At 35.0% G+C, this 26,640-nt stretch overlaps 4 protein-coding genes across 8 annotated transcripts; 2 read left to right on the top strand and 2 right to left on the bottom strand.

Moving 5' to 3' along the window:
* Window positions 1-76: 76 nt before the first annotated feature.
* On the bottom strand, window positions 77-1,458 carry LOC126761290 (phosphatidylinositol N-acetylglucosaminyltransferase subunit C). Its single transcript, XM_050477333.1, has 2 exons — window positions 1,081-1,458; window positions 77-1,007 (listed from the first exon to the last, which is right to left on the bottom strand). The coding sequence occupies exon 2, from the start codon at window positions 995-997 to the stop codon at window positions 146-148; it is 852 nt and encodes a 283-aa protein (XP_050333290.1). The 5' UTR covers window positions 998-1,007; window positions 1,081-1,458; the 3' UTR covers window positions 77-145.
* A 4,820-nt stretch (window positions 1,459-6,278) lies between these two features.
* On the bottom strand, window positions 6,279-10,592 carry LOC126763121 (unc-112-related protein-like). 2 transcript variants are annotated; one of them, XM_050480364.1, is made up of 2 exons: window positions 10,255-10,592; window positions 6,279-9,927 (listed from the first exon to the last, which is right to left on the bottom strand). In XM_050480364.1, the coding sequence occupies exon 2, from the start codon at window positions 9,843-9,845 to the stop codon at window positions 7,707-7,709; it is 2,139 nt and encodes a 712-aa protein (XP_050336321.1). In that variant the 5' UTR covers window positions 9,846-9,927; window positions 10,255-10,592; the 3' UTR covers window positions 6,279-7,706. The 2 variants fall into 2 exon arrangements, with proteins under 2 accessions (XP_050336321.1, XP_050336320.1); XM_050480363.1 differs by having other exon boundaries at window positions 10,008-10,591.
* A 488-nt stretch (window positions 10,593-11,080) lies between these two features.
* LOC126763125 (LITAF domain-containing protein) lies at window positions 11,081-13,977 on the top strand. 3 transcript variants are annotated; one of them, XM_050480369.1, is made up of 3 exons: window positions 11,081-11,191; window positions 13,172-13,489; window positions 13,550-13,977. In XM_050480369.1, the coding sequence occupies exons 2-3, from the start codon at window positions 13,197-13,199 to the stop codon at window positions 13,653-13,655; spliced, it is 399 nt and encodes a 132-aa protein (XP_050336326.1). In that variant the 5' UTR covers window positions 11,081-11,191; window positions 13,172-13,196; the 3' UTR covers window positions 13,656-13,977. The 3 variants fall into 3 exon arrangements, with proteins under 3 accessions (XP_050336326.1, XP_050336329.1, XP_050336328.1); XM_050480372.1 differs by having other exon boundaries at window positions 11,110-11,191; window positions 13,175-13,489; XM_050480371.1 differs by lacking the exon at window positions 11,081-11,191 and adding an exon at window positions 11,358-11,605.
* A 473-nt stretch (window positions 13,978-14,450) lies between these two features.
* LOC126763123 (spermine synthase) lies at window positions 14,451-24,303 on the top strand. Of its 2 annotated transcripts, none has more exons than XM_050480366.1 (4): window positions 14,451-14,853; window positions 18,556-18,667; window positions 22,960-23,082; window positions 23,171-24,303. In XM_050480366.1, the coding sequence occupies exons 1-4, from the start codon at window positions 14,572-14,574 to the stop codon at window positions 23,752-23,754; spliced, it is 1,101 nt and encodes a 366-aa protein (XP_050336323.1). In that variant the 5' UTR covers window positions 14,451-14,571; the 3' UTR covers window positions 23,755-24,303. The 2 variants fall into 2 exon arrangements, with proteins under 2 accessions (XP_050336323.1, XP_050336324.1); XM_050480367.1 differs by lacking the exon at window positions 18,556-18,667 and adding an exon at window positions 19,728-19,836 and having other exon boundaries at window positions 14,452-14,853.
* The last annotated feature ends 2,337 nt before the right edge of the window (window positions 24,304-26,640 follow it).

Here is a 26,640-nt window from a genome sequence, read left to right as displayed (position 1 = left end):
TCCTTCCTACTATTTAAATATAATCTGCAATGACATTTCTTTAAATGTTTTCAGATTTAAATAATAAAAAACAGCGTTATAATGGGACTAAAGACAATATGTTTTTATTAAATCATATGCACACATAATTAAATAATACCCCTGATTATTTATCACTAATGACATTCTCCGAGTTTTCCTCTACTACTGCTTCATCCCATGGCCCATGAATGTTTTGCTTATATTGTTGTTGTGTCACAAATATGTATGGACATATAATATTAATAAATCCCGTTAAAGTGGCATAAATAATAAGAATATTAATGGAAATGTTGTACAGCATAAAACAACAAATCATATAAGTAGGCAACAAAAGGTACCATCGCCAGTATAAAGATGTAAAAATAGGATAAAGTACAAAAAAGACAGACGCTTCTACAAGCAAAACAAACGCATGGAAAGCAGTAGAAAGGCGAGACGCCAAACAAATTGATGCAAATATAGCAGCATTCAATGATAGCGCCTTTGAAACCATTGCAGCTGATAATCCATAATCAAAAAATATTAGATTGAGCAGCAGGACAAAGAATGTCATTGAAAATATTGTATCAGTGCTTATAGCATTCGTTAGACGGTGTAGTAAAGGCGCAAAAAGATATCCAAAGACCAATACCGTCAATAGAGTTTTTGAGTCCTCCAGAAGATATTGAAGTGTAAAAAGCTTTTGTCCACGGTAAAAGATGTATCCAACTGAAGTGATTAGTCCAGTGACTAATAAAACATTGAGTGGGGTAACACTCTCGCTGTAAAGCAAATAGAAAATAACCAAAAAAGCGGTTATACACGAAATTTGGTTATTTAGCCTAGTGATGCCTTTAAGAGCTTCCTCGAAAGTGAAAAAGCGAACATTTAAATTCGTTTTCAAGTCTTTTAGGAAGCTGGGATCTGTGTAATTATCGTCATATTCAGCATTTTCGTACAAGCATTTCTTCCAACGTTTATATGATTGAGGCACCATGGTGTTATATCTGTAATTATAATTGTTTATTATTTTACAATATTAGCAAGTTACACTTATAAATTTATGTAACAACTACCAACCATTATGTTTATTTATTTTACACGTAGTATCTGAATTAAAATATTCGATTTAATACATAAATTTCAAAATTCCATTATTTTACAATTATTCAGAAATGCGAAATACGATTTCTTTTTAAATCTTTCGTACGAACTTCGCATTGAATCATTAAATGTCTAAATTTAGGGTCATTGTTATTTCTTTATGTGCACTCCAGACATACTTATGTATGTTCAAGGAATTGATAATTTTAACCAATTAGTATTTACATTCTAAGTTATTCAGGTGTTGCCTTTAAATATTTGCTACTGTAGAAATGACCTATAAATAGTGTTAAACTTTTTAATAAAGAAACGAAAATCCATAAATCTTTTTTGTAACGCTGAAACCGAGTAACCAAAAAATATCAGCTGATTATTGAAATTTACGCACAGCTGACAACAACTACCCCTTAAACTCATTTTATTATATGCCCTTTATAAGTTGGAATTGGTTTTATAACTTTGGTGTGATTTTGGCTTCTAAAGTGTCTTAATAATGGTTAGGATCCATATTCGTTCTGAGAATCAGACAGACAGTTTTTTGGTAGACGTATTTTATGAATATAAATCGAAGTAAACCTTAAAACATACATACATTTATGTATATAGGGACCATCTAGCTATCTTTGTTGCCGTTGAAAGTATATTACCTACCTTAGACAGATATACATATATTTAAAATGGAACCCATTCCCAAATAAAAATCCGACGGCATGTTTTTGCCTTGGTGATGAATGTAGAAAAACGAAATCGGTTTCAACGGACTGGAAGAGGATAAACTTAACAGCCCCCAGGACAGCCGGTTCTACGCACCGGAATTGACTCGGATTTCCTCCGACCAAGGGCTGTTCTTTCGGCGATCTAACCCCGTTTGGATCGGTAAGTGTTAATTTGTGTTTGTCGTCACTGGAGCAATGCCTTGCAGCAGGGTGGCTCCGTATCCTCCTGACTCGCGCTGGCATTGAGTCCAACCCGGGCCCGGAGGAATTTTTCTGCTGCGTATGCGCAAAATGGCTCCATCCAAACTCCACCTTGGTCAGGTGTAACACATGCAATGGATGGAGCCATCTTAAGACCTGCTCAGGCCTTAAGACTCATAGGGAGTGGACCACGCGTTACGTGGCCCCATGTTGCCTGCGCAATACTGCGACCCAAGCCTCTACGGCTGTGCAATCCGCACATAGTTCGCGCGCCGCGCCGCCACTCAATCCGAGTGGCCAACAGAGGACCTCTACGGTCCCCAGGAGCTCAACCAGGCAACATAGCTCCCCCTCTGACTTCCCCCCCCCCCAACCTTCATCCCACTCCAATCCTCGTGCGAGAACCAACCAGCAGCTCTTGGTCTCTCGCACAGTCTGTTCCGTGTGTCAGGCCGTCATACGTCGGAATGTGACATCCGTCAAGTGCAATTCCTGTACTGGCTGGTGTCACTTTTCGGCGTGTTCCGGTCTGCGCACCACACGTGAGTGGAGTGATTCGTACGTTGCCCCATGCTGCAGGAGTCTGCCCCCGCAATACACAACAGTGGCATCGCCTTCCAACACCACAGAGCGACAACCGCCCCTGCGGGTTCTACAGCTGCAACAACTACCACCCACATGTCACTCCCTCACCCCCCGGAACACCCACGGACACCCGCGACAAACCCGGCTACTTCAATTTAACTGCAACGGACTCCAGAGCAAGATCGAGGAGATAGTTGCACTCATGAATCGGGAACGTGTATCGATAACTGCGGTCCAAGAAACCAAGTTAAACAGCCGCTCAGATCTTCTGAGTTGTGCCGGTTTCAACGTTATACGTAAAGATCGCGAGCGAGATAACGGTGGTGGCCTAGCCTTCATATTGCACAACACCGTGCAGTATCGCCTAATCGATGAAGACATCGACCCCAGGGATAGCTATCCGGTCAGGCGATGTCGAGCTCGAAATATTTAATATATACATCCCCCCAGTTACATGTTGCCCAACAGGATATCACCTGAATATAGGTGCGCTACTTCGTGATGAAAACCGTTTGGTACTAGGCGACTTTAACGCGCACCACGATCTTTGGCATTCCTGCCTGTCAAACGATCGTAGGGAGATGGAGCTGGCGGAACAGATTGACGATTCGACATTCTGCACAATGAATGACGAAGCCCCCACCAGAGTTATGGGCACCTGTAATAGCTCGCCGGATATTACCATTGCTAGCGGTGGTCTGATAAACAACATAACCTGGCGACCTATGCTAACTCTCGCATCAGATCATCTGCTCATAATTATTTCGATCGAGAAGCCTCCTGATTTTGTTTCTGTCGCCTACTTTAACTTTAACAAAGCTAATTGGGTCGGCTTCACAGAATTTACTGAGAGCACCTTCAACGCTCTACCTATTCCTATGGACGTATGCGTTGGCGAACGTCAATTCCGCAAGGTGATCGCAGCAGCTACCGCTCGCTTCATCCCGGCTGGAAGAATAGCGGAAATCCGCCCCAATTTCCCAGCCAAAGCAGCCGTTTTACCTAATGAGCGCGACACCTTACGCCATGCCGATCCCGGGGATCCCCGAATAAGGGATCTCAATTTGGAGATTCGGCGTATGGTAAACCAACATAAGCGGACGAAATGGATAGAGCACCTGAAGTCCTGTAACCTCTCCACCGGTGTGAGTAAGCTTTGGGCTACTGTCAAAGCTCTGTCTAACCCGAAGAGACATGACGACCGAGTTGAAGTTCAATTCAATGGTCATGCCTCTTCGGACCCGAAGAAGTGCGCGAGCTATTTTAGCCGGCAGTTCACACTGCACCCTTCGGTAGACAAAGCTAAACGATGTGTTAACCGACGGCTGTGCAAAATGCCAAACGACGGCGCGCCACTTACTTTCACCGATGAGGAGGTTCAGGGTGTCATCAACAAAGCAAAATCATCCAAATCCATTGGCCCTGATGGAATCAACATGCTAATGCTAAAGCATCTAGGCTCGACGGGAGTAGGATATCTCACCAAGGTCCTCAATCTGTCGCTGACCACTTTTCAAATACCCGATGTGTGGAAAGTGGGAAGAGTGGTCCCACTACTGAAACCTGGGAAACCCGCCAACAAAGGGGAATCTTATCGACCGATAACTCTCCTTTCCCCAGTAGTGAAGACACTTGAGGCCTTGCTACTCCCGACCTTCACTCACCACCTGAGCCTAGCCAGCCACCAGCATGGATTCCGAAAAGTGCACAGCACCACCACAGCACTTAGCGTCATAAACGCCCAGATAGTTCGTGGCCTCAACCAGAAACCACCCTGCGAAAGAACGATCCTCGTAGCGTTGGACCTGTCAAAAGCTTTTGACACGGTCAATCACACAACGCTACTGCAGGACATCGAAACAACTACGCTCCCTCCAGGGCTAAAGCGGTGGACCATGAACTATCTGAGCGGTCGCCAGTCATCCGTACTATTTCGAGGTAAAACATCTAAACTGAGAAGAATTAAACAGGGGGTTCCGCAGGGTGGTGTCTTCTCCCCACTACTGTTTAACTTCTACATCTCGAAACTCCCACAACCACCAGAAGGAGTTTCCATAACCTCGTACGCAGATGACTGCACGATATTGGCGTCGGGCAATGGAATCAATGGCATGTGTTCGAAGGTAAACAGCTACCTCTCCGACCTTTCTCGTTTCCTCACTGCACGAAATCTCACACTTTCCCCCCCCAAATCCACAGCGACCATATTCACAAACTGGACGAAGGAGTATAGACTTGAGCTTAACATTGCAGTCGACGGCGTCAAAATTCCGACTGTCAACAATCCTAAGATTTTAGGTGTAACATTCGACAGTCTATGCTCCTTCTCTCCTCATACGACCGCGATTATCGCCAAAGTACAGAGCCGCAACAAAATCCTCATGTCGCTAGCCGGCAGCACATGGGGAAAAGACAAAGAACGGTTGTTGGCAACATACAAGGCAATCGGCCGGCCGGTCCTTAATTACGCAGCCCCCATATGGTCGCCTGGATGCAGTGGTACGCAGATGAGGAAACTACAGACCTGTCAAAACACTGCACTCCGGACCACTACAGGATGTCTTTTGATGTCTCTCATTGAACACCTCCACAGTGAGACGCTTATGCTCCCAGTTAAGGAGCATAATGAACTCCTCTCCAAGCAGTTCCTGCTGGGATGCTTTCGCAGAAATCACCCCTGCAGTCACCTGCTTGGAGCGGAACCGCCTCCTAGGAGCATCAAAAGGTCATTCCTGGATTACGTCGACGACGTCGTACAGTACGCCGACCGGACTTCGGACGCAACTAACTTTCGACAGGTACTGACCGCCATTCACAGCGGAGCCATTAACACCTTCACCGACTCCCTTCCCGTGAATGGCGTTCTTGGAATCAAATCACCACCCATCGCAGACGAAGAGCTCCAGCTGCCGCGAGAAACGCGTGTGACCCTTGCGCAATTTCGTTCTGGATACTGTAGCAGGTTAAACTCCTACTTATCCAGAATAGACCCTGACATACCCAATGTATGTCCTGCATGCAACGAGTCTCCGCATGACACTGACCACCTCTTTGCATGCCCTACAAACCCTACCCATCTAACACCCTCCTCCCTTTGGTCCGACCCCGTCGAAACAGCACGTTTCTTGGGCCTATCGTTAGATGACATCGACGACAACACAAATGACATTTACCATCCCAACGGGGATTAGATTTCCGTTAAAACAACAACAACAACAGGATAAACTTAATGTTTAAAAACAGGTTAGCGGAATCGGTAATAGATAGTGAAACTATTCAAATAAGATCCACAAGTGATGCCCCCAAGGAAGAGTATTAACCAACACAATACACTTACCGACATGTTCGATAAACCTTATGTTAGTAAAACGAAAGTCACTAGTTTGGGGTAGTATTTAACATACCCCATACTAAAAAAACTTGTCCTGGGTTTCATAAAGGTACCTCATATACAATCACCAATCATGTGGAGTAAAGTCACCCGGATGTGGTATGTTTGTTACATGGGGGCTAGGTCAAGCTTTCGCCCGATATTTGCGCGTAAAAAGACATTGGGATCAAAATTTTTGGTACCTAGGAGCTTGAACAGTTTTTGTTGGATTTCATACTTTCCGCCAAAATGCAGTTGGATTGAAAACCATACATCAATTTATGAAATAACACACATATGCATCCGTATATACTTTTTATTTACTTATATCCAATCGAGTACTAATTGTACTTTTTCCCCTAATGTCTGATTCTTTTCAGAAAAACATTAACAGAATGTATGATTTTATAATTATTTATTTGTTAATGCACAAATTGGTATTAAATAAACATAAATAGTACACAACTTATTTTTACTTGGTATTTGTTTGTAATGTTCAATAATTATTCAGATTCAAACATTTTTTTCTAAATATCCAGCAGTAAAAACTGTAAAAGTATTATTATTGTCGCTATTTTTACGATAAAGGCCAAAGTATATTCATGTTTATTATTAAGCTATTGTTTTGTATTTTAACTATATACCACGCTATATTATTTTGTTCCCAAATAGCTAGCTGTAATATTAATTAGATTTATGAACTGAATTCCTATAGGCTGGTAACCCGTCATCAATGGTTTAGTTGATTTTTGTTTGCTATTTGACCATCAATTTTATTTAATAACATTTATTGTATATTTTTGTCTGAATTTGGAGTTAATGTATAAAAGTTTGGTCAGACAGTCATGTTTATAGCCAATTAGTTACATTTACTATTTTCTAGCTAAACACTTCAAAACGACTGCATAGTTCGTCATAATAATATTTCAGTTCCGTTATTCGGGCACAACATAATTGCATATGTAAAAGAAACTTTTATGTATAGTAAATTTTAATATTATTTGTATGGGAGATTGGTTAACAGTAGCCTTCTATTAACAAATAAGTTGTAATATCTGACGTTAGGCTACTAGAGAATAAGGCACCGTAGTGTTAATAATAAAATTGTTAATTAGAATAAAACTTAAAGATATTTAGTACATTTAACAGTTTATATACTTGTTTGTAGATAATTAGAAAAATATATAAATACATACTTTTGTTTACACATTTTGCAGAATAGTATAATTTGTTAGAACTGGTAAAACGTTAATAGTATAGTTATAAAAATGAATAATACCTTTATATCAGAAATAAATTTAAGGTACATCAGAAAGAACATTAAAAATATCTAGGGTATTTAGTTTGGCTTAATGTCTTACTTTCTAATAATTTTGAACGTTTCAGAAAGGCTTTTCTTTATTAAATGCAGTTCAATCCAGTATAACGAATGAAATGATATCATGTATAGCCATACGTACGTATGTATATATTAAAATTATTGACCATACATACATATGTATGTATATATTAATTTTGTTTTTAAAAATTTGCAATTTATTGACCACTTACTTGTTAAAAATTAAATTATATTTTATAAATTATTCCATTAAAATATGTTTTGCATTGCATTAAAAAACAACCGTAATATAATGAATAAGTATTTAGAGTCCCTTTTAATGGACTATGAAATATTTGTTATGTATGAGTATCAAGCATACGAAATACTGGACGAAGACTGCATATTTATTTTATGCCCATCCCCCGGTTAGTTTATGGAAAAGTTCTTCATTTAAAGTTTGGTTATTTTCTTTCGACCGCATTGACATAAATATATATCCACCAATAAATTCGTGAACAACTTTGCAATCGGCTGACTGGCATGAGAATACAACGGTTTCATCATGAAATTGGATCATCATACATTTAATACCCCAGTTCACATTCCAGGCTTTCATCGTGTTGTAGCGCCATGTTTTAATATGATCACCAGTATTGAGGTCCATCCGCATGATTCTATTATGTGCAACCCCAAGAAGTTCTTCCTTTTTGTGTCCATCAAATTTAATAACAAACAATGTAACTCCAAAATCAGGCAAGGATTGCCAGGCCTCTATGTATTTGAGCTTTGCTTCTATCAACGACAGTTTTCGTACATTTGCATGAGCTTCTAAAATTCGTTGACCCGCTTTTCCAGATGCTTTGCGCAACATTCTCGGAGATAAATAGTCATTTGCATCAATGCTTCGTGGGTCTACATTAACAGCAATTCCCTGTACTGGTTTCTGCATACTTAGAAATGATCGGATGCTTGTAACTTCACTTTCATATGAACTATCAGCAAGAGAACGACCTTTTGATGCTAACCGACAAGCGGCCATCCATCTTGCATACTGTTCTTCTGTGTCACAGCGTATCCACACTTCGCTATTTGGACCGGTATGACCTTCTGGCGACACTTCTAATTTAATGGAAAATTTTCCTTGAGCCAAATTTACATCAGGAGTTACTTCACATCCACGCAAGTTTATAGTCAACTCCGGAGCACTGCGGCGAGAGTCATCAGCCGTTTTGTACAGATGAAGATGAAGATCTCGATATGCAAAAAAATATCTTTTATAACCTTTTAGTGTAAATTTACGAGGTTTCAGGAATTTCAAGTAGTCTGATAATTCTGGAATTTTTGTAATGTTGTTAACTTCTGTAGTAGCATTCGGCCCTTCTAATGTAATTTGCAGTTCATTAAGTGCGGAATCAATGTCATCGTATGTTCCATTCTCTCCATTGCCTGAATCTACGACATCTAATTTGGATGAATGTGAATCCGCTTGGAAATTTATTTGAAACTGTAGAGCTGCAAACATTAGTGACTCCTCTTCAGTACATTCAATTTCTTCATTTAAAATCGACCATCTGGCTTGTTCATATAATTGATTTATTCGCACTTGATCGTATTTCGGGTTGATGTCGAAAAATGTATAATACTTAAAACGTAAACATAAGGTCTCATATTCGCGAATACCCTGTTCCATTATTGAAAGAGAAGAATCCAGCCATCCAACATTCATTCGTGCTTTTTCTATTAAAGTCCGTGGGCGTAAAAGTCTTGCGCGTACATCTGGGCTTGGAGATCTAGGTGAGCATGCTAAATTCTCTTGAATGTCACCAAGACTAGAAGATGAATCAATAGTTGTGTAACCGTTGTTACTTTGCTTCCAAGTTCCTGTTGGAGAGCTGATTGGAGTACTTGGAGCAGTTCCACTTGGGCCTCGTCGAGGTGTTGAAGCATACGGGGATACGGGAGCACACAAAAAATTTTCATTTTGTTGCTTATCCAAACTTCCATTGCTTCCATTGTATGTTGAATTGATGGGAATAAAAGAATTTGTGTCTGCAGCTGGTTGGAGAAACGTTGTTCCATCAGAGTCTGCTACAGGTATTGCCTTTTGAGGCAATTTCGAAAAATTTTTTTTAAGGTGATCGGGTTCAATAGGCTTACAGAAGGATAATTCTTCAGGATATCGAATATCAAGCCCTTTACACAAATTTACTATTGACGCAAATGTCTTAGTAGAAAAATCCACTCTACAATCCAAGTATCGTAGATCCGGTAATTGTACTCGGAGAGTTTTGTGCATTGGAGTAAAATGGAGTACGCAATCCGCTTGTACACCTACTTGATCTAATGTTGATCGTGTTCTTGTCAACCATACATTTTTTGCAGGCCACCAGAGGGCATGGTCTGACCAATCCTTTGGATTTTCGGGCTCAACTAATTGCAGCATAATACCACCAATATGCTGATCGCCCCGTACTCGTAAAGTTTTTTCAATTCGCAAGTCTGTGATAAAAATCCGAAGATTCCAAGAATTCTCGCCAACGTGAATCATTCTGCTTATAAATTTTGCACCCTTGTATTTAAATGGATTTGATACGATTCAGCAAATTGTGCTTGCTCTTTTGCAGCAGAATCTAAAATAAATAATATATATAACAAATATTTTCAAGAACGCTTAAAACGAAAACGAATAGCGATGACGTAAGTTGCTTACTAAAAATCTGTGCTAATACATGCACATATTTCGCCTCCGTGTTTAAATATTTGCGATTCAAGTGAACTGCTTATCTTTTGGTGTAGCAGATGTTCAGTCGACAATACTGCTTATTAAAGTGGTACAATATAAATGGTTTATTCACAAGTAAAATACCAAGAGTGTGTTCACTTTTATCGTTTTTATCAAATGATTTCTATATTTTTAAATACACGAACTTCTTTAAAACAGTACTTTCAGTGAATACCTTTTAGGGTTTCAAATAAATAAGATCTATTTGTTCACTTATGGATGTATTTATGTACAGAAGTTCTCCTTTTCGTTAATTAAAAAACCATCTCAGATATTCCGATCCAACCAGACGAACGAATAATGTAATTGCGTTAGAAACAATCAAGGTGGAGCTCACTCATAACATATATTAAACGAATTCAGTGTGAGAAAGCAATAAACTAATGGCAATATGATCGCAATAACCAGAAACTAGAACTCTTTCCATTACACATTGAATGAAGGAACACTATAATTTTTAACAATTTATTAAAATTTCTCTCGGAGATTTCACTTCTCTCATATAATATTTGGCATCTATTTTTAGAAGAATATCATATTAGACAAATATAAGCTAAAGATGATCACAAAGTAAATATGAAAAACCAGCGTTGCAATTGTTTTCATCCCAAAACCATACCTCTACATAAAAAATGCAAAAAATTTAATTTTATTATGATTCAAATAATATTGTTGTGTCGATAGCTCAAAAACAACAATTTATCCCAACGATTGTAGTTCATAATGTCAATATCAGCCGTTTAAAATTTCAACCAATAAGAATAGGTTTTTTGAGTGATAACTGAATACGAATAGATTGTAAAGCATACAAAATTTAAACCAGAAATTATTAAAAAAAAGTTAAAATTTTTAGTAAGAGGAAGCACGCTCCGAAGTAACACAAGTATAATGAATCATGATAGTAATACAGGGTATAAAAATTATAGCAAATGATGAGACAGTCCAGCACGTTAAGTATTTATCATGTCAATAGATACATACATTAATGGGTTAATGCCAAAATATAAATACCTGAGATCCACATTTGTGGATTCAACTTTCATGTTCAGTTGTCTTTTGTAAAACTTTCGTATCTATCGTAATTTTTGGTTGTTGAGAAATATTACATTGTGGTGAGCCCTTTTGGTCATATTTTTTAAATAATATATTCATTGAGTTCAGTATATGGAATTGAAAAATGTGTAAAAGATTAAAATATATACATATAAACATCGTTAACGATTTTATCATATTTTTTAAATAATATATTCTCATGAAAAATGTGTAAAAGATTATATACATATAAACATCGTTAACGATTTTATGCTACTACTCATATTGGAATGTACACATATAGGAATTTACACATTGTGTGATAAAATGAAGTGTATTTAACAATGACGTCATTAATAAAAAGACCTTTCGTTGGAACGCCATCATATTTCGTATAATACGTTCTCTTTATGCACATTTTACTCCAGAAAAGGAATATCTCATAAAAACCACCAACATTCGCCAGTGTAAACTTGAATACATCCTCTTCATAGGTGTGTTGATGAGCTTTTTAATATGTATGGTTTCGATACGCACATACAATATACTTATGTGCATGTGTACATATAACGTATTACAGAAAATAATAATTTAATTTCAATAATTAATTCTATGAAAGCTGACACGTTTGAGTGATATGCATTCGTTGAAATGTCATTAACAATCCTACTTAATCATTTTAACGTGCAAACGTAAATATTTACATAAACACACAAGCCAAAATTTAATTTGTCTAAAAATTCAACAGCAAATCGTTTCCACAGATAATAATTGTTACTTCGATAAACTTATCATTAGCAATATTGCCAATAAAAAAAATTGATGGGAGTTGTACTGCTCGATTTCCACTCTCTAAAGAGGACTATTTATATAGAATCCGGAGCATTATATCGGTAACTGTTTTCCACGTAGCGTCCTATAATTGGGGTGCAATTAATTTAATGATAATATGTACAATGTACGAATCAATGCCCATTTTTTAATACTAAAATAATCTATACTACTAAAATTATTCAAGAATCCCATTTTTCTGGCGCTCAATCATGAAGCCGTTTTTGTTTCAAAAATGATTTTCTGCTTTTCCTGCTGTCTGCAGTTAATATTGAGAAGCGACTTGTCTTTGCTATTGGCAATTTTAACAGGCTGCTAAGTACTGGAATGACGTTACTTTTTGTGGTGAGACAAACATTTTTTTTATATTATCAATATGGACCTGATAAAATTTGGAGAAAGCCAAACACAGTTCTGCAACAGCAGAACATCATGATCACAGTAAATATTGGAAAGTTTTCTGTAATAGTGAGGGGCTGTATTTTATCGAAATGGGTAGGAAAGCCGTGGATTTTCACTGATGGATTGACTAAACAGGCATAACTCGATATTCTAAAAATTGAGTTGTCAGGGGCAGGATGAATGATAAATCCAGAATAAATTAAAGTACTAGCTGTACCAGGATAACGATCCAAAACACAAATCGATTCTGTGTACTGATATGCAAATTTGTATCCAGTCTATGTTCCGCCGTTCGTCCCGTTTTGCAAACAATTAATTAACAGTACATCATTTGTATTTCTTCGAATTTTTATGGTTTTTTTTTACTTTTGCGTTTTACATGATTAAACTTTTGAGCATTATTATTTTTTTAATATTTGAATTAATGAAGTAACGAAAAAAAGTATAAATTTTTGCGAAATATGAGCTTAAAACTGAATTTATATACTTTTTTTATTTTGCAAATAAATAATTGACAAACTGTATACATATAATTTATTCCTTGTGCTAATTCGATGTAATACAATATTTTTAATATTTTAATTAAAAAACTTAAGGCTATAACATCGATTTACTATTTATTAAAGAAACATATTTGAATGTGTGTTTTTAAAAAAAAAAATACATTTGGATGCCTGATTGGATATAAAATGCATATGAAAAATTTTTCACATTTTCTTTAATTCATGGGAGATACGATTTGCTTAAGCAAATAACATATTTCTTAAATATATATATGTACATACTTATACATATTAAAATCAAACGTATTCTGTATTTTATATTAGAAGCTAACTAATAAATCTCAATAAAATGAGCAAAGCAAATGGAACAACGCCTCCGCAATATACTTACGTTCCTCCGCCATCGGCGCCACCATCTTATCAGGAAGCTGTTGGTGGGGTTAAACCGGTTGGACCATTTACCCCAATCGCCGCACCTACTGTTCCATCATCCAACAATGCAATTGTAACCACGGTTGTGCCTATCGCTCGAACCGCTACACATATGATATGTCCTTCTTGTCATGTCGAAATCGAAACTACTACGCGAACGGAACCTGGCATGATCGCCTACTTGTCAGGATTTATAATAGCTCTATTAGGGTATGTAAAAATGTTTTACAATTCTCAGAATTAAATATTTAGTGTTTTGTTTAAATTCAGTTGCTGGCTTGGTTGTTGCCTTATACCATGTTGTATAGATGATTGTATGGATGTACACCACACCTGTCCAAATTGCAAAGCTTATCTCGGACGTTATCGGCGGTAAACTAAAATTCACTTTATTCTAAAATGTGAAATATCCCAAGTGGTATTTATAAGATTTTGTAGGATGAAAACTCTTTTATTAATAACGAAATTATAATGAATATTTGCAACAATGTAATCAACATTAATTAACAAAAAACGTCGCCAACAATAAGCCTAATCTTAAAAAAATCTTACATTAGTTTTGGTTTTACGAGTACAAACATATACGTACATATGAAAGAAACAAACAATTGGATGTATATTTCAAATTTTTTTTTTAACTTTATAATGTTGTAAAGATCATATAAAACTATATCGAATATATGCGAATGCTCAAAATATTTTTTTTCGAATTATTATTAAAGAAATTGTATATCACATTTTTTAACGAAACTTAAGTATATCTATTTGATTTTCTGCGTTTGCTTTTAAAGCTTTGATTCGTAACGCTTATGTGCCTTAAATAAGTTATTGTAACAAACTTCAACGTAGTTTATTCACTAAAATATACCAATTACTTACAATTACAAAAAGTGTAAGAGAATATTTTTATTGTTTAGTATAACTTAAAAACAGAGAGGTTCAAAGGTAAGTACAATCTCTTTATTGACATTTGTTACGTTCGAAAATAAAATTCAGGAAACACTTGTAATATTATAAATTTGCTTTTGAGAAAGACTAATTTATTTGTCAAAGCAAAAGTCTGAAGCAAAGTGAGGCCAATGTTGTGTGTGAATTAGCCTTAAAACTCGTTGGAAACCCGCAAGGTGTCGCTATGTGTAGGAAAGTTTTAGTTAATCAAAACAAAATCAATAATGCTGTTCGTTTTGACAGATACCGCAGATTCTCTGAAATTTTTTGCCAATAAGTGTAGTCTAATTTTAGAGTGAATTTATTAATAAAATAGTAAAATAAGTACTAATATTTTCATAAAGATGACTGCTCAAACTATTCTTTTCGATTTTTCTGTGGATTCAGAAAGGACCACTGATACGAAACAACGACAAGAAATTGCTAAAGTAGTCCGAGGTGAAGTAGAAAACATATTTCCACAAGTCGAACTTGCATATCAAATGACCATGGAGGATGGATTTTTCTGTGTGTTCACAGAAAATAAGGAGACAATGATTACCTTACGCATTTTTCAACAAGGGCTTGTAACTTTGAATATTGAGTATTACTTAGAAGATGGAAAAGAACCACTGATGACTTTCGATGTAAATAAAATTTCATATATTAACCTTTAATAGTGGATTAAGCCGAAAAATAAGAATTCTCAGAGTTGCCGTTTTGTGACAAAATGCCTATGTTTTAAATTATTAACATATGTAGGTCTATATTCCCAATTTCTTGTGAGCATTAATTCGTCACTTTAGTTCTGATTAACCTAGCCTAGACTACTTCTTTCGGTAAGGTTAACCAGAACTTAACTGACAAATGGTTATATACAAATAGTAAATACATGTTTGATGCACATGTCTGTTGGGAACAATTTGAAAGTGAGTGATTGTGCTCATATTCAAGAATTATAAGAATGATGTTTCTTAAATATTAGCATTTATTCATATATTTAGGAAAAGCCTCATTATTAAAGGGGTTTCACTAAACGGCAACTCTGCCAATTTATTATAAATACAATTGATATTCATATGCATACATCATATACATATGTAGATATATTCATGCCTATTCTAACCACATGTACATGTTCATATAAGTATTCATAACCATGATTGAATAATAATATATTGCACAGAACAGCATCGAATCCTGAACGCAGATTAACTGCTTCATAAGATAATTTTAATTGCTGTCTTATATGTATATGTGTATAAACATTTAAAAAACCAAAAATTATAATTGTATTATATGTATGTATGTATAACTAGAATAAGTAAGAAAAAACTGAGTAAGTACGTAAACAAACTCGTAATTTTCAAAAATTAAAGCTCCCATAAAGCTCTCTAAAACCATCTCGGTGGTAAAATTTAATGTCTCTGCTTAGTTATTAATTTACGGCGCTTTTAGTAGTTTTTCACAGTACCGTTGTATGGGGATTATCGTTGAGCGGGATTATCCTCCGTGGTTTAGAAGATATGTACATACATCAAACTTGTTAGAGAGCGGTTAACGCCCACTTTTTCAAAAAATTTTACTCACAGATGCCCCTTGCTATTCCGATTCTCTGTACCAAATTACAGCTTTATATCTTAATTTTGTGCTTACTTATGTCCCTTTATATGTTTTCGATTAATGGCGATCTGTAGGCGTGGTAGTGGCCCGATTAAGCACATCTAAGAACTCGAAATTTTGTTTGTACTAAGGAATCCACATACCAATCTCACACAGACAGTCCACTGGATTTCAACTTTTCATTATCATCAGGATGACGAGATCATTTAATGCCTACCTTGTGATTTTATTCAGTTAAATACCGACAAGGTAAATTCCGTGCTTTAGTTTTGTCGCACACTGTATATTCGTATTAAAATTGAAAATGATCAATATATGTATGTACATATATTAAATCATTTGAAATATAAATACAAATTAACTGTTTTGGTTTAAGTGTCATCTGTTGAGTATCTCTCTTTTCTCATTTATATTTTAGAACAAGTATTCGGGTACAGAAAAATCTACTTAAAGCAACTGAGTAGAGTGTAGAGGTAGAGTGTATCTGGAAATTACCGCATTTAGAGTGTTTAGGATGCAATTTCGGGATTCGATGCCTAGTAAGCAAATATTTTTTTGCCCATTGCTTTCTTTTAGCCAATAATGTTATTCATACTATATATCCCAGCTTGTTTTAATTTTAATTTAAGATATACCTACATAGTCTTAACATTATTTTAAAGAAACTATAAAACAATCAGTCTACTTAATCAATGAATCTAAAATATATGGGAGGTCCACTTTATCTCAAATCGTATTTTTTAATAAAAGTAGTTGAATTTTAGACAATAAATGCAAATATGTTGGAAGAACCGGAAAGGTGTAAGAAAGCGTGGTAAAAGCAAAAACCAGAAATATGTTAGACAAACAACACGTTCAAACTTTGATTTATATAACGAACGCCCAAAAAAGTTTCACTGTAAAAGCTACTAAAACCGTCGTCAACGTCAAAAAATAACGGCGAAAATGTTATTTTCCATATGACGAATATACAGTAAGGTTTAATTAAAAGATTGTATAGTAAGCGTGGCACGCTTACTTATTTAATATGAGTATTAAGTTGAGTATATTAGCTGTCTTCGATTCGATAATTTTTTTCGTGTTAGAACCGTTGCTGTAACCATTTTTTTTGGTTTTCTATAAATTATTATAATTGATTTTAAGTCTTACGTTTTAGAAACACAAGAAAATAAGTAAGGAAGGCCTAAGTTTGAGTATAACCGAACTTTTTATACTCTTGCAACTTGCAAAGATCAAAGACCGGAAAATTCCTACAAATACTGGCAAAACTTTACATTAAGTATCGACCCGACTTTATATATATTTTTGCCAATATCAAAAACTATTAACATGCTACATACTAAAAATTGTTCTCTGGGTTTCATAAAGTGTCTCAAATACAAATAATAATCATATGGAATAAAGTCAGCCGGATGTTCGAAAATCATGATATTAGTTATACGAGGCTAGGTCAAGTTTTTACCCAATTTTATTCATTTGAGGCACAAAGACACACTGTTACGAGTAAAATATGCTCTCTCATTATCATTGAGTAACTTAACGTATTGTCCGATATATGCGGTATAAAGTCACCTGGAAGTTCGAAAATCTTTATATTAAGTATATGGGGCTTAGGGAAGTATTGACCGGATTCAACACATTTGTAGCACCAAGGCATACTACTATCAGGAAAGTGTTCTCTGTGAATTTCAATTACAAATCTGACACATTGACCAATAAATTCGGTAAAAAGGCAACTATAGGACTGGAACAGTTTTTGATGGTTTTGGACAATTTTTAGTCATAAGGTGGCGTATTTTAAAGGCATTATTCGTGTTCGCCCGTTATATTAGTAGCTTCCCGATTTGTACACTCGAAAGGAAAGAATCAGATAGAACTTAAAATTGTGTTATATGATAAGTTGGCGTAGCTGTAGTATGTCAGAAGAATGTCACGTACTAAATTTACTCGAAATCGGTCGGTTAGAAGTTTTTATAATAGTTGCGCTGGCAAATTTAGTTGCTGTAGCTTAAGTGGGTTAAGAGAAATGTACATTAAACTTATTATTGGCCCCGCCCACTTTTTCAAAAATTTTTACGTGCTGGTACCCCTTGCTACTGCAATCCCCTGTGCCAAATAAGAGTTTTATATGTTAATTTAGTGCTTATTTATGGCACTTTATAGGTTTTCGGTTAATGGCGATCTGTGATCGTGGCAGTGGTCCGATTATGCCCATCTACGAACTCGTAATTTTTTTAGTACTAAGGAACCCGCATACCAAGTCTCATTATCTCAATTATTACTCAAATTGCAGCTTGGCAAGGACGGACAGACAGACAGTCACACAGATTTCTACTTTTCTCGTCATCCTGATCATTTATATAATCTATCACGCTTAGTTTTAGGTGATAGGTATAATCGTTAGGTGAACAAAACTATTATACTCTGTTTAAACAGGTTGCAAGAGTGTAAATATATTTTTGTGTCTGTTATAAAATGGTTGCAAATAAATAAATTTCGACCTTTGTAAATGTGCTTAACGGTTTGAAAACAAATGCAACATATTTTCATTTTTTGTTTTCACTTATTGAAAAATGTAATGAAAGCTACTCACCTAACATACCGTTAAATGGAATTATTATTATTATTATTATAATTATTTTACAGGTATTTTTGTCATCATTTTATGATTATCTTATATGTATAATGTATTTATATATTGTATTGTGTAAACTTTACAATTGCAGACAATGCGCACAATGGAACTAGTTTTACGTCAAAAATTGCATTCCGATCGTTCCAAGTATTTACCGCCGATAAAACGTGGTGGATACATTGACATATACATGACTAGTTCAGGTCAGCTTAAGATTAAACATAAAAGCACAAATGTATTAATCTATACTAGATCTGATTTTTATCATCAAAAGAAAATTTCATTAAGAAAGAAATATTTCGTCATTATTAATTATCAAATAAAAATTTCCGTACACAAATCATGTAGTCATTCTACTTTGTATCTTCACTTCAAATTTTTTTCTTAGGGTTAGATGAGCATATTGTATATGATTGTTTTCATTGAACTTTGGAAATAATGCCGCAAAACGACAGTTTTACCAAATGAAAATATTGCTCTGACATTTCAACAAGCAGAGTTTTTAAATTTATGTGCAGACGAGCTCAAATCAAACAGCGAATAAATGATAGGTGTTTTGCATATTTTTAATGTACATATGACATTTTCGTATTTTCGAACACTTTCACCGGCCGAAAAAATATTAGATTTGATAACCCATAGTACTTATCTCGTCAACTGAAAAGGAAAATCCTAAAAGTTTTGAATTAATAAGGATGGTATAAGTATTATTTCTTCATTTAAAAACTTCCAGAGATAATACTAATATGTTCTTACGATCATATTTATTTATGACCAAAAGGAAGAAACAGCTAATATCGATTGGAGATAGAGTTAGGCAGAGTAGTTTTAAATTTTAAGTCAATATTGAAAGAGGCTGTTAAGATATCGATATATGTATACAGTAAATTAGAAATCCAAGTTTTAAGAAAAAATAAACTTTATATCCAAATAAAATACTAGATTTAAGGATAATTGTTAAAAAGTGCTTAATCGCACGAACTGACTGTTATCGGGGTAGTATGCAGACGCATACATATATACATACTTATTGAACCTTATACGTATCTATCATTATATTCATTGACCATTAGTTATAATTGAATAATAATTTATAATTTTATTTAAAGCAAAACTATTTTCTTTTATTTTCATATATGAATCTCTTTCGACATCAACTCATAAAAACGCCACCCACCATCAACCACAATTACCATCATCACCACCACCACCACCACCACAACTTCTTCCTCTTCGATACTATCCGAACGCAAAATTTAACAGTCATCCAAACGCCTTGAAAATATCCTAGCCAAGAAATTGAAAGTTCATTCTGGCCAAGTATTGCCCACTTTGAAACGTGGAGATGTCGCTAGGTATTTTCCATCATCAGGTAATGTTTTCATTAAAATTTTGTAATTTATAACTTTATTTATATGTGAATAAGTATTTCCGATTAATTAACCACGTAAAGTAATTCACGTGTTTATATGTAATCTTAATCAATATGTAAGTGTTTTTGGACGCATTAAAATTAGCTAGCGCAGCATCGGCACGACAAAGAGATCGACACAGCACTATCAGTGGCTATGTTGTTGAAAGCGGTTGAAAGTTGTCAACGGCTTTCATCAATTACATTCATTGAAGCTAAGGATGCCCGCAGATTGGACGTTTAAAGCCTAGCCGAGCGCAATTTCCCATTCTGCGGGCACTCTAATGAAAAAACTTTGATTGTTGTTACTTTAATTCAAATTCATCAAAATGAAAGTAGCTGTGCTCATTTCAAAAATATTTTACAGCAGAGCGAAAACATCTATTAAGTATTATACATACATTATTAAAATTGAAATAATAAAATAGGTATGAAAATATTAAACTTTAAATACAGTCCTGACCCAACAAAAAATACTGTAGCTTTTAATCTAAAAAATAGTTCTCATTCATTTTCAACTATTAATTGCCAACAAAAAATTGTTTGTACATACGAGTAACGAAATATAAATACATTATGGAAATATGTTGAGTACTTGCGCAACTGGCTTGCATTGCTGCACCCGGGTCTTGTTGGGGTATACATTTATTGCATTTTTATACTCTCATCATGTGTTGTACAGAGCTTTATAGTTTTGTTAACTTAAGGGTAATTGGAATACCTGTCTGTTGTCACACCTCAAATAAAAAGTAATAAGTGTCGTCCGTTATTATCTATCTTTATTTGTTTATCTGGGGTCGGGTCAGAATTAATCGACATCCTTCCGATCCGTACTGGCGTTGAGTCCAACAATCTGGTCTTCAGTGTATGGAAGCAAGTTTCCGTTCAAATTTCACCTCAGTTAGGTACAACACTTACTGACAGTAATCTACGCGCTTCGTAGCGCATTGTTGTCTATGCTTTCTATAAAACGCACAACGCAGACATTTAAATTTTCTAGAAGATTAATCAAACAAGTTACCCATTTTTCTTTCTTCATTCATTATTCGAGAAGAGTGCGGTGATTCCGCATGGGTACAAAGGCACCGGTTAAGATCAAAAATTGCCGATAAACCCCACTGCGAGCACCGCTGCAGCAACAGCCACTACCTCCACATCACTCCTTCAACCTCTGAATCACATTAGACTCTTATTTTCATTAAATACTCCAATCTCCGTTTTTTCTCACCTGGTTGTGCAAGAACACCTGGTGAATTGATGTGGCCATTAATTCTTTTAAAAATTACGCTTGTCTTTCTTAAATACATACATAAAAAGAATTCGGCGATTTTTACGATGAGTGAAATTATTCAACAAAGAAGTTCCATTAATTTTGGCGTGGGATCAAATTTCCAGTGCTGAAATGTTCAAAATGTTGGAAAAGGTCTTCGATGATAATTGTTTGTCGCGAGCAAGTGTTTTTGATTGGTGCAAATTATTCAAAAAGGGTCGAGAACAAATGACGACAAACCACATCCAGAATGGCCATCAACATCAGCTGATGATCAACATATCAATAAAACAAAGAAACAGGTGCTTGAAAACCGACGATTAGCAGTCAAAGATCTTACTGCTCTCGTTGGAATATCGGAAGAGTCAGGGAAAATCATTTTGAAAAATCATTTGGGTCTAAGAAAAGTGAAAGCACGACTGATTCCAAAATCACTAAATTTTTTTGAAGAATAGCGTCGCGTTATCGTCTGTGAAACAATGCTTTCCGTGTATCAAGATGCCATCAAACGTATTATTACTAACGGTGAGTCTTGGATGTATGTTTACGACCTGGAAGCAGACGATCAATCGGCCGAATATCGAGGTAAAGGTGGTAAAAAATCAGGGTTATATTGACAGTTTTCTTCGATTATCGAGGTGTGGTGCACTCCGAATTACTTCCGACCGGCCAAACTGTTAACAAGGAATACTATTTGACTGTTATGCATAGTTTGCGCTAAGCTATGCGTAAAAACGGACCGGAATTATGATCAGACAACTCTTAATTTTTGCACCACTATAATGCACAGCCGCATACTGCATTGAGTTTTCGTGGATTTATCGCCAAATTTTCAACCAATATCGTGCCGCAAACATCGTATTCGCCAGACTTAGCTTCGAGTGATTTCTGGCCTTCTGGCTATTCAGAAAACTCAAAGGACTGCTCCGAGGAAACTGTTTTGAATCAATTGAACGTGAATCGCTGCGCGCCTTGAAGGCTATTCCAGAAATTGACTTTAACAACTGTTTCGAGGATTGAAAAAAACGTTGGCAATAGCATATTGGGGCCAAGGAGGATTACTTTGAGATGGACGGCATAGATTTTGAATAATAAATTAAGAATTTTAAAATTATGAACAAAGTCTTATTATTTTTTGGCCTAAGTAGTATAAATGATCAGCGTCGATTTATCTTCTTTTTACTAAAGTTACCGGTTGTACGGATGGACACATGTATAGAGAGTTATTCGGAATTCAACTCGTCTCGTCATCCTGATCATTTATGCATACATAACCCTACTTATTCTGAATTACTTTTAGGTGAACAATACTATTGTATTATACTGTTTAGCGCTTAAGTCGTGAAAGTATAAAAATTGACACTTGATTTGTTGCGAATTCAAACTCTATAACTAATAACGAATTATCGCAATTTTGTTGCCAATAATTTACCCCCACAAAAATTATATTTTAATTGAAAACAACATTTTATTGATAACCAGCAAAGGAGTTAAGTAATTTTAATCCTACTACTGTCATTTTAATCGCATTTTTCATGAGTAATTTGAATCTCAGGGAATAATTGTATTACTGAAAACTTTCAGAGTTACAGTTAGAGTAATAGCAATAGCAAATAGTCAAAATTAATCGTAATACTTAATGTTCAGCTCTCGTTAAAGTTATAAGTAATTTTTATACGGTATTATTGTTATTTGACATGTTTGTATTATCCTTGTTTTTAGTTGTTTTCTTTACTCTCGGTCTATGATGTAAATGCCATAAGTATTAAAATTAGGCAATTATTTAGCCAATAACATATTGTTCTGAATTTTAGACGAACGAATCATCGAATATGACATTGATGCTTTGGTGTTTGAGGAGCGTTCGCCCTTTCAAAAAATCCAAATATTGCATTCAAAGACTTTGGGAAACATGTTGATTTTGGATGAATTACAAAGTGAGTAAATTAAATGCAAATTCCTTATAAATAGAATAACTATGACTATGTTTTAAATTCAAACTTATTTAATTATGACCTTATTTAGATATTGCCGAATCGGACTTAATTTACACCGAAACTCTTATGGGGCGTGGTATCGAAAATTATGAAGGGAAAGAGATTTGTATATTAGGCGGTGGAGATGGTGCATTACTTTATGAATTACTGAAGGAGAAACCCAAATTCGTCGTGATGCTTGAAATTGATGAATTGGTGATGCAAGCATGTAACAAATATTTAAATACGATTTGTGGTGATGTACTTGAAAAGCGCAAAGGTGATAATTATGAAATTGTTGTTGGTGATTGTGTGGAGTACATGAAGAAATTCATAAACGAAAATCGAAAATTTGATTATGTTTTTGGTGATCTTACTGATATTCCAATATCTGGTGCTCCTGTTGGCGAAATTTGGGATTTTATACGAACAATCCTCGAACACTCTTTCAAAATATTAAAACCAAATGGAAAATATTTAACACATGGCAATGGCACAGCTTGTACGGAATCCTTGGAGTTATTTGAAGATCAATTGCGATTGCTTAGACCAAAAGTAAACTTTACTACTTCTAAGGCATTTGTGCCTTCTTTTATGGAAGAGTGGCTATTTTATCAGGTGTCCTTGGCTTGACCGACTGAAATGTCCCACAATTCTCATAATACATTATGTAATCAAATGCAACGGCTATCTTACCAAATTACCTTACGAAATTATATGTTTAATTTCCTCAACGAGACAATTTTGGAGCCCCGCAATACTTCATGGAAAATTGAAAGTTTATTTACATCAATTCTGATCAAGAGGGGGTCATGGCTATGAAACGCAATGTACCATTTACGAGTTTCTTAGTTTAATAAAAAAGTGTTTCGTAATACAATAGTTACAAATAATACCAAATGTGGATTACTAATTTAATTAAGATTCTGTTTAAGGTTAAATCACCAGAGTGATTTATAAAAATCGTTGAGTAATTAAATTACTATTATAATTTAAGCCTAATTGTAATTCAAACACAAAGCTAGGGTGATACCATAAATCTTGTTACTTATCTCAGTATACACAAAATGTACTAATAATTAAAACTGTTGAGTACTTAACGTATGTATGTATATTTTAGTTCAAATACAAATAAAAGTAAAAGTCGTATGCAGAAAAAAATTAATAATCGTATGGTATGAATTTGCTGTTTTATTTAATATGGCATTTGTAATTAAATATTAAATACCCTGATTTAAGTAGGCGATGGATATACGGTCCACAATTTTCCCCGTTAAGATGAGTAAGCAATCTTCAAGTGATTGAAAGGAAGTATTTAAAATACCATTACGAGAAAAAAGTCATCGAAGTCTGCAGTATTTAATATAATTAATAACCATGAAAAAACAAAGTATTTTCAAAGAATAATTAGTTATGGAAACTTTTCAAATTAAGTTCCCAGGAGTCTCTTTACATTTCATAAAGATAAGTAAAAAATAAGCAGTTTATCTGCAGTTGATACTTTTAAATACATAAATAGTGACGGCGCTAAAAAAGTTCCTCCACTGCTGCAGTGATTCCGGCATTCTACGTGGATAAAATCTAGCACTAAAAAATCCTCGTTAAACTATAAGATACTCTCCGTACATTGACCTACAATTAACAAAAAAAAAAATCAAAAAGGCGTTTATAAAAAATGGTGAATTCTATCGCAAATTTTGGAAGTTTTACATCTACAGTACAGGCCGAAAAAAATTGCATGATGATCGGTTCATTTATCTTTGAAATACACTGGTCAACAAATTTTTAATTTTTTTTTGTCACATGAAAATTTATATCAAATTTTGAATATACTAAGGCCACCAAATAATAATATATCAATGAAAAAATTAATACAATGTATGCAACGAGTCTCCGCATGACACTGACCACCTCTTTGCATGCCCCACAAACCCTACCCATCTAACACCCTCCTCCCTTTGGTCCGACCCCGTCGAAACAGCACGTTTCTTGGGCCTACCTTTAGATGACCTCGACGACAACACAAATGATATTTACCATCCCAACGGGTATTGAATCTCCGTTAAAACAACAACAACAACAACATATCAATGAAAAAAAATGTACACATCATGTTTTTTTTTTGTGACATCAAAACAAATATTTTCGTAAAAAGTACAAAATTCAGCCACACTTACAAAATTATTTCCTAATATCTAATAGATACTTATGATTTTCTTGAATATTTGAATAAATCACGTACTAAATCGTTTAAATCACATTGTGTCAATAAGTGCGGTTCTTTTGAAGTTGACGGTTCATAACTTGAGGCACTGTTTTCAGATACCTTATTATGCTGACTGAGAAACAATTCCGGACTAGAATTCTCACTTTTTGATCGATTTGGAGGCATCGGCACAGGCAGTTCGGTACTATGTAGGATGGGTCTCTTGGCCGAAGACAAGTTTGGATACTGGATAGTGTGTTTGGATTTGGTAGTAATACCTTTTGTTTGAGTCAAACAAAAATAACAATCACTTATATGATCCTTTGGTTCCGCCCAAATCATTGGTATAGTAAATGTCAAATGTCGAGGTTCTTATTTAGCCCAACCTAAAAAGAGCCTCTCACACGTTACACAACATTTATGTGGAACCCAGGATTTGTCTTGATTCCTCACATGAAAACCAAAATAGTCTAAATAGCACTGTTCAATTAGTGATGTGAAATTTCGACGCTGAGATGTAAAAGTTAATCCTCCACACACATAACAAAAATTGTCCGGGTTGTTCAAACACTTTCGTGGCATATCTACGATCTAACTAATGTAAATAAAATGTAATTTAGCAAACACAATAGTTACACAGTCGACTAAATGCAGTTATGTAAACAAAGAAATGTATATGAGGTCAGAAATGAATGTGTAGCTGTCACAGGAAAACTGGATGTTATAGAAACAAAACTGTTATATATTTTTAATGAGGGTACACCAACATAAATAAAAATCATAACAAAGTTCAGGTGACAAAAAACAACAACAACAATTGTTACACAGTCCACTAAATGCAATTATGTAAACAAAGAAACGTATATGAGGTCAGAAATGAATATGTAGCAGTCACAAGAAAACTAGATGTGATAGAAACAAAATTGTTACAATAACAATAGTTCATGTGACAAAAATAGTGTTTACCAGTGTAATCAGTTCGAAAATATTTGTTTATTATCGTATATGTTTTTAAAAATAAAACCAGAGATATTAAACTATTCCACGATAAACGCTTTGCTTCAATGTTGACTAACATTTTGCTTGGCTTCGCGTCGAAAGCTTTTCATACAAAAACATCCATCGAAATTTTCTGTCAAAACAAATGTCTGATGCAAAGCTAAGTTCTATGTGAACCAATCTTAATGCTAACACCAGAACTGCTCATAGCTGTCACATTTAAATCATCAAACAATTGTTTGCTTGGTAGCCGTTCAATTGCATATATCGATTCAACATGTATCTATCTATCGATTTATCGATTTTATAATTTT

This window comes from Bactrocera neohumeralis, chromosome 6, assembly GCF_024586455.1.
Source record: "Bactrocera neohumeralis isolate Rockhampton chromosome 6, APGP_CSIRO_Bneo_wtdbg2-racon-allhic-juicebox.fasta_v2, whole genome shotgun sequence".
NCBI classification, from domain to species: Eukaryota; Metazoa; Arthropoda; class Insecta; order Diptera; family Tephritidae; genus Bactrocera; species Bactrocera neohumeralis.
This window is presented reverse-complemented; position numbering and strand designations above follow the sequence as displayed.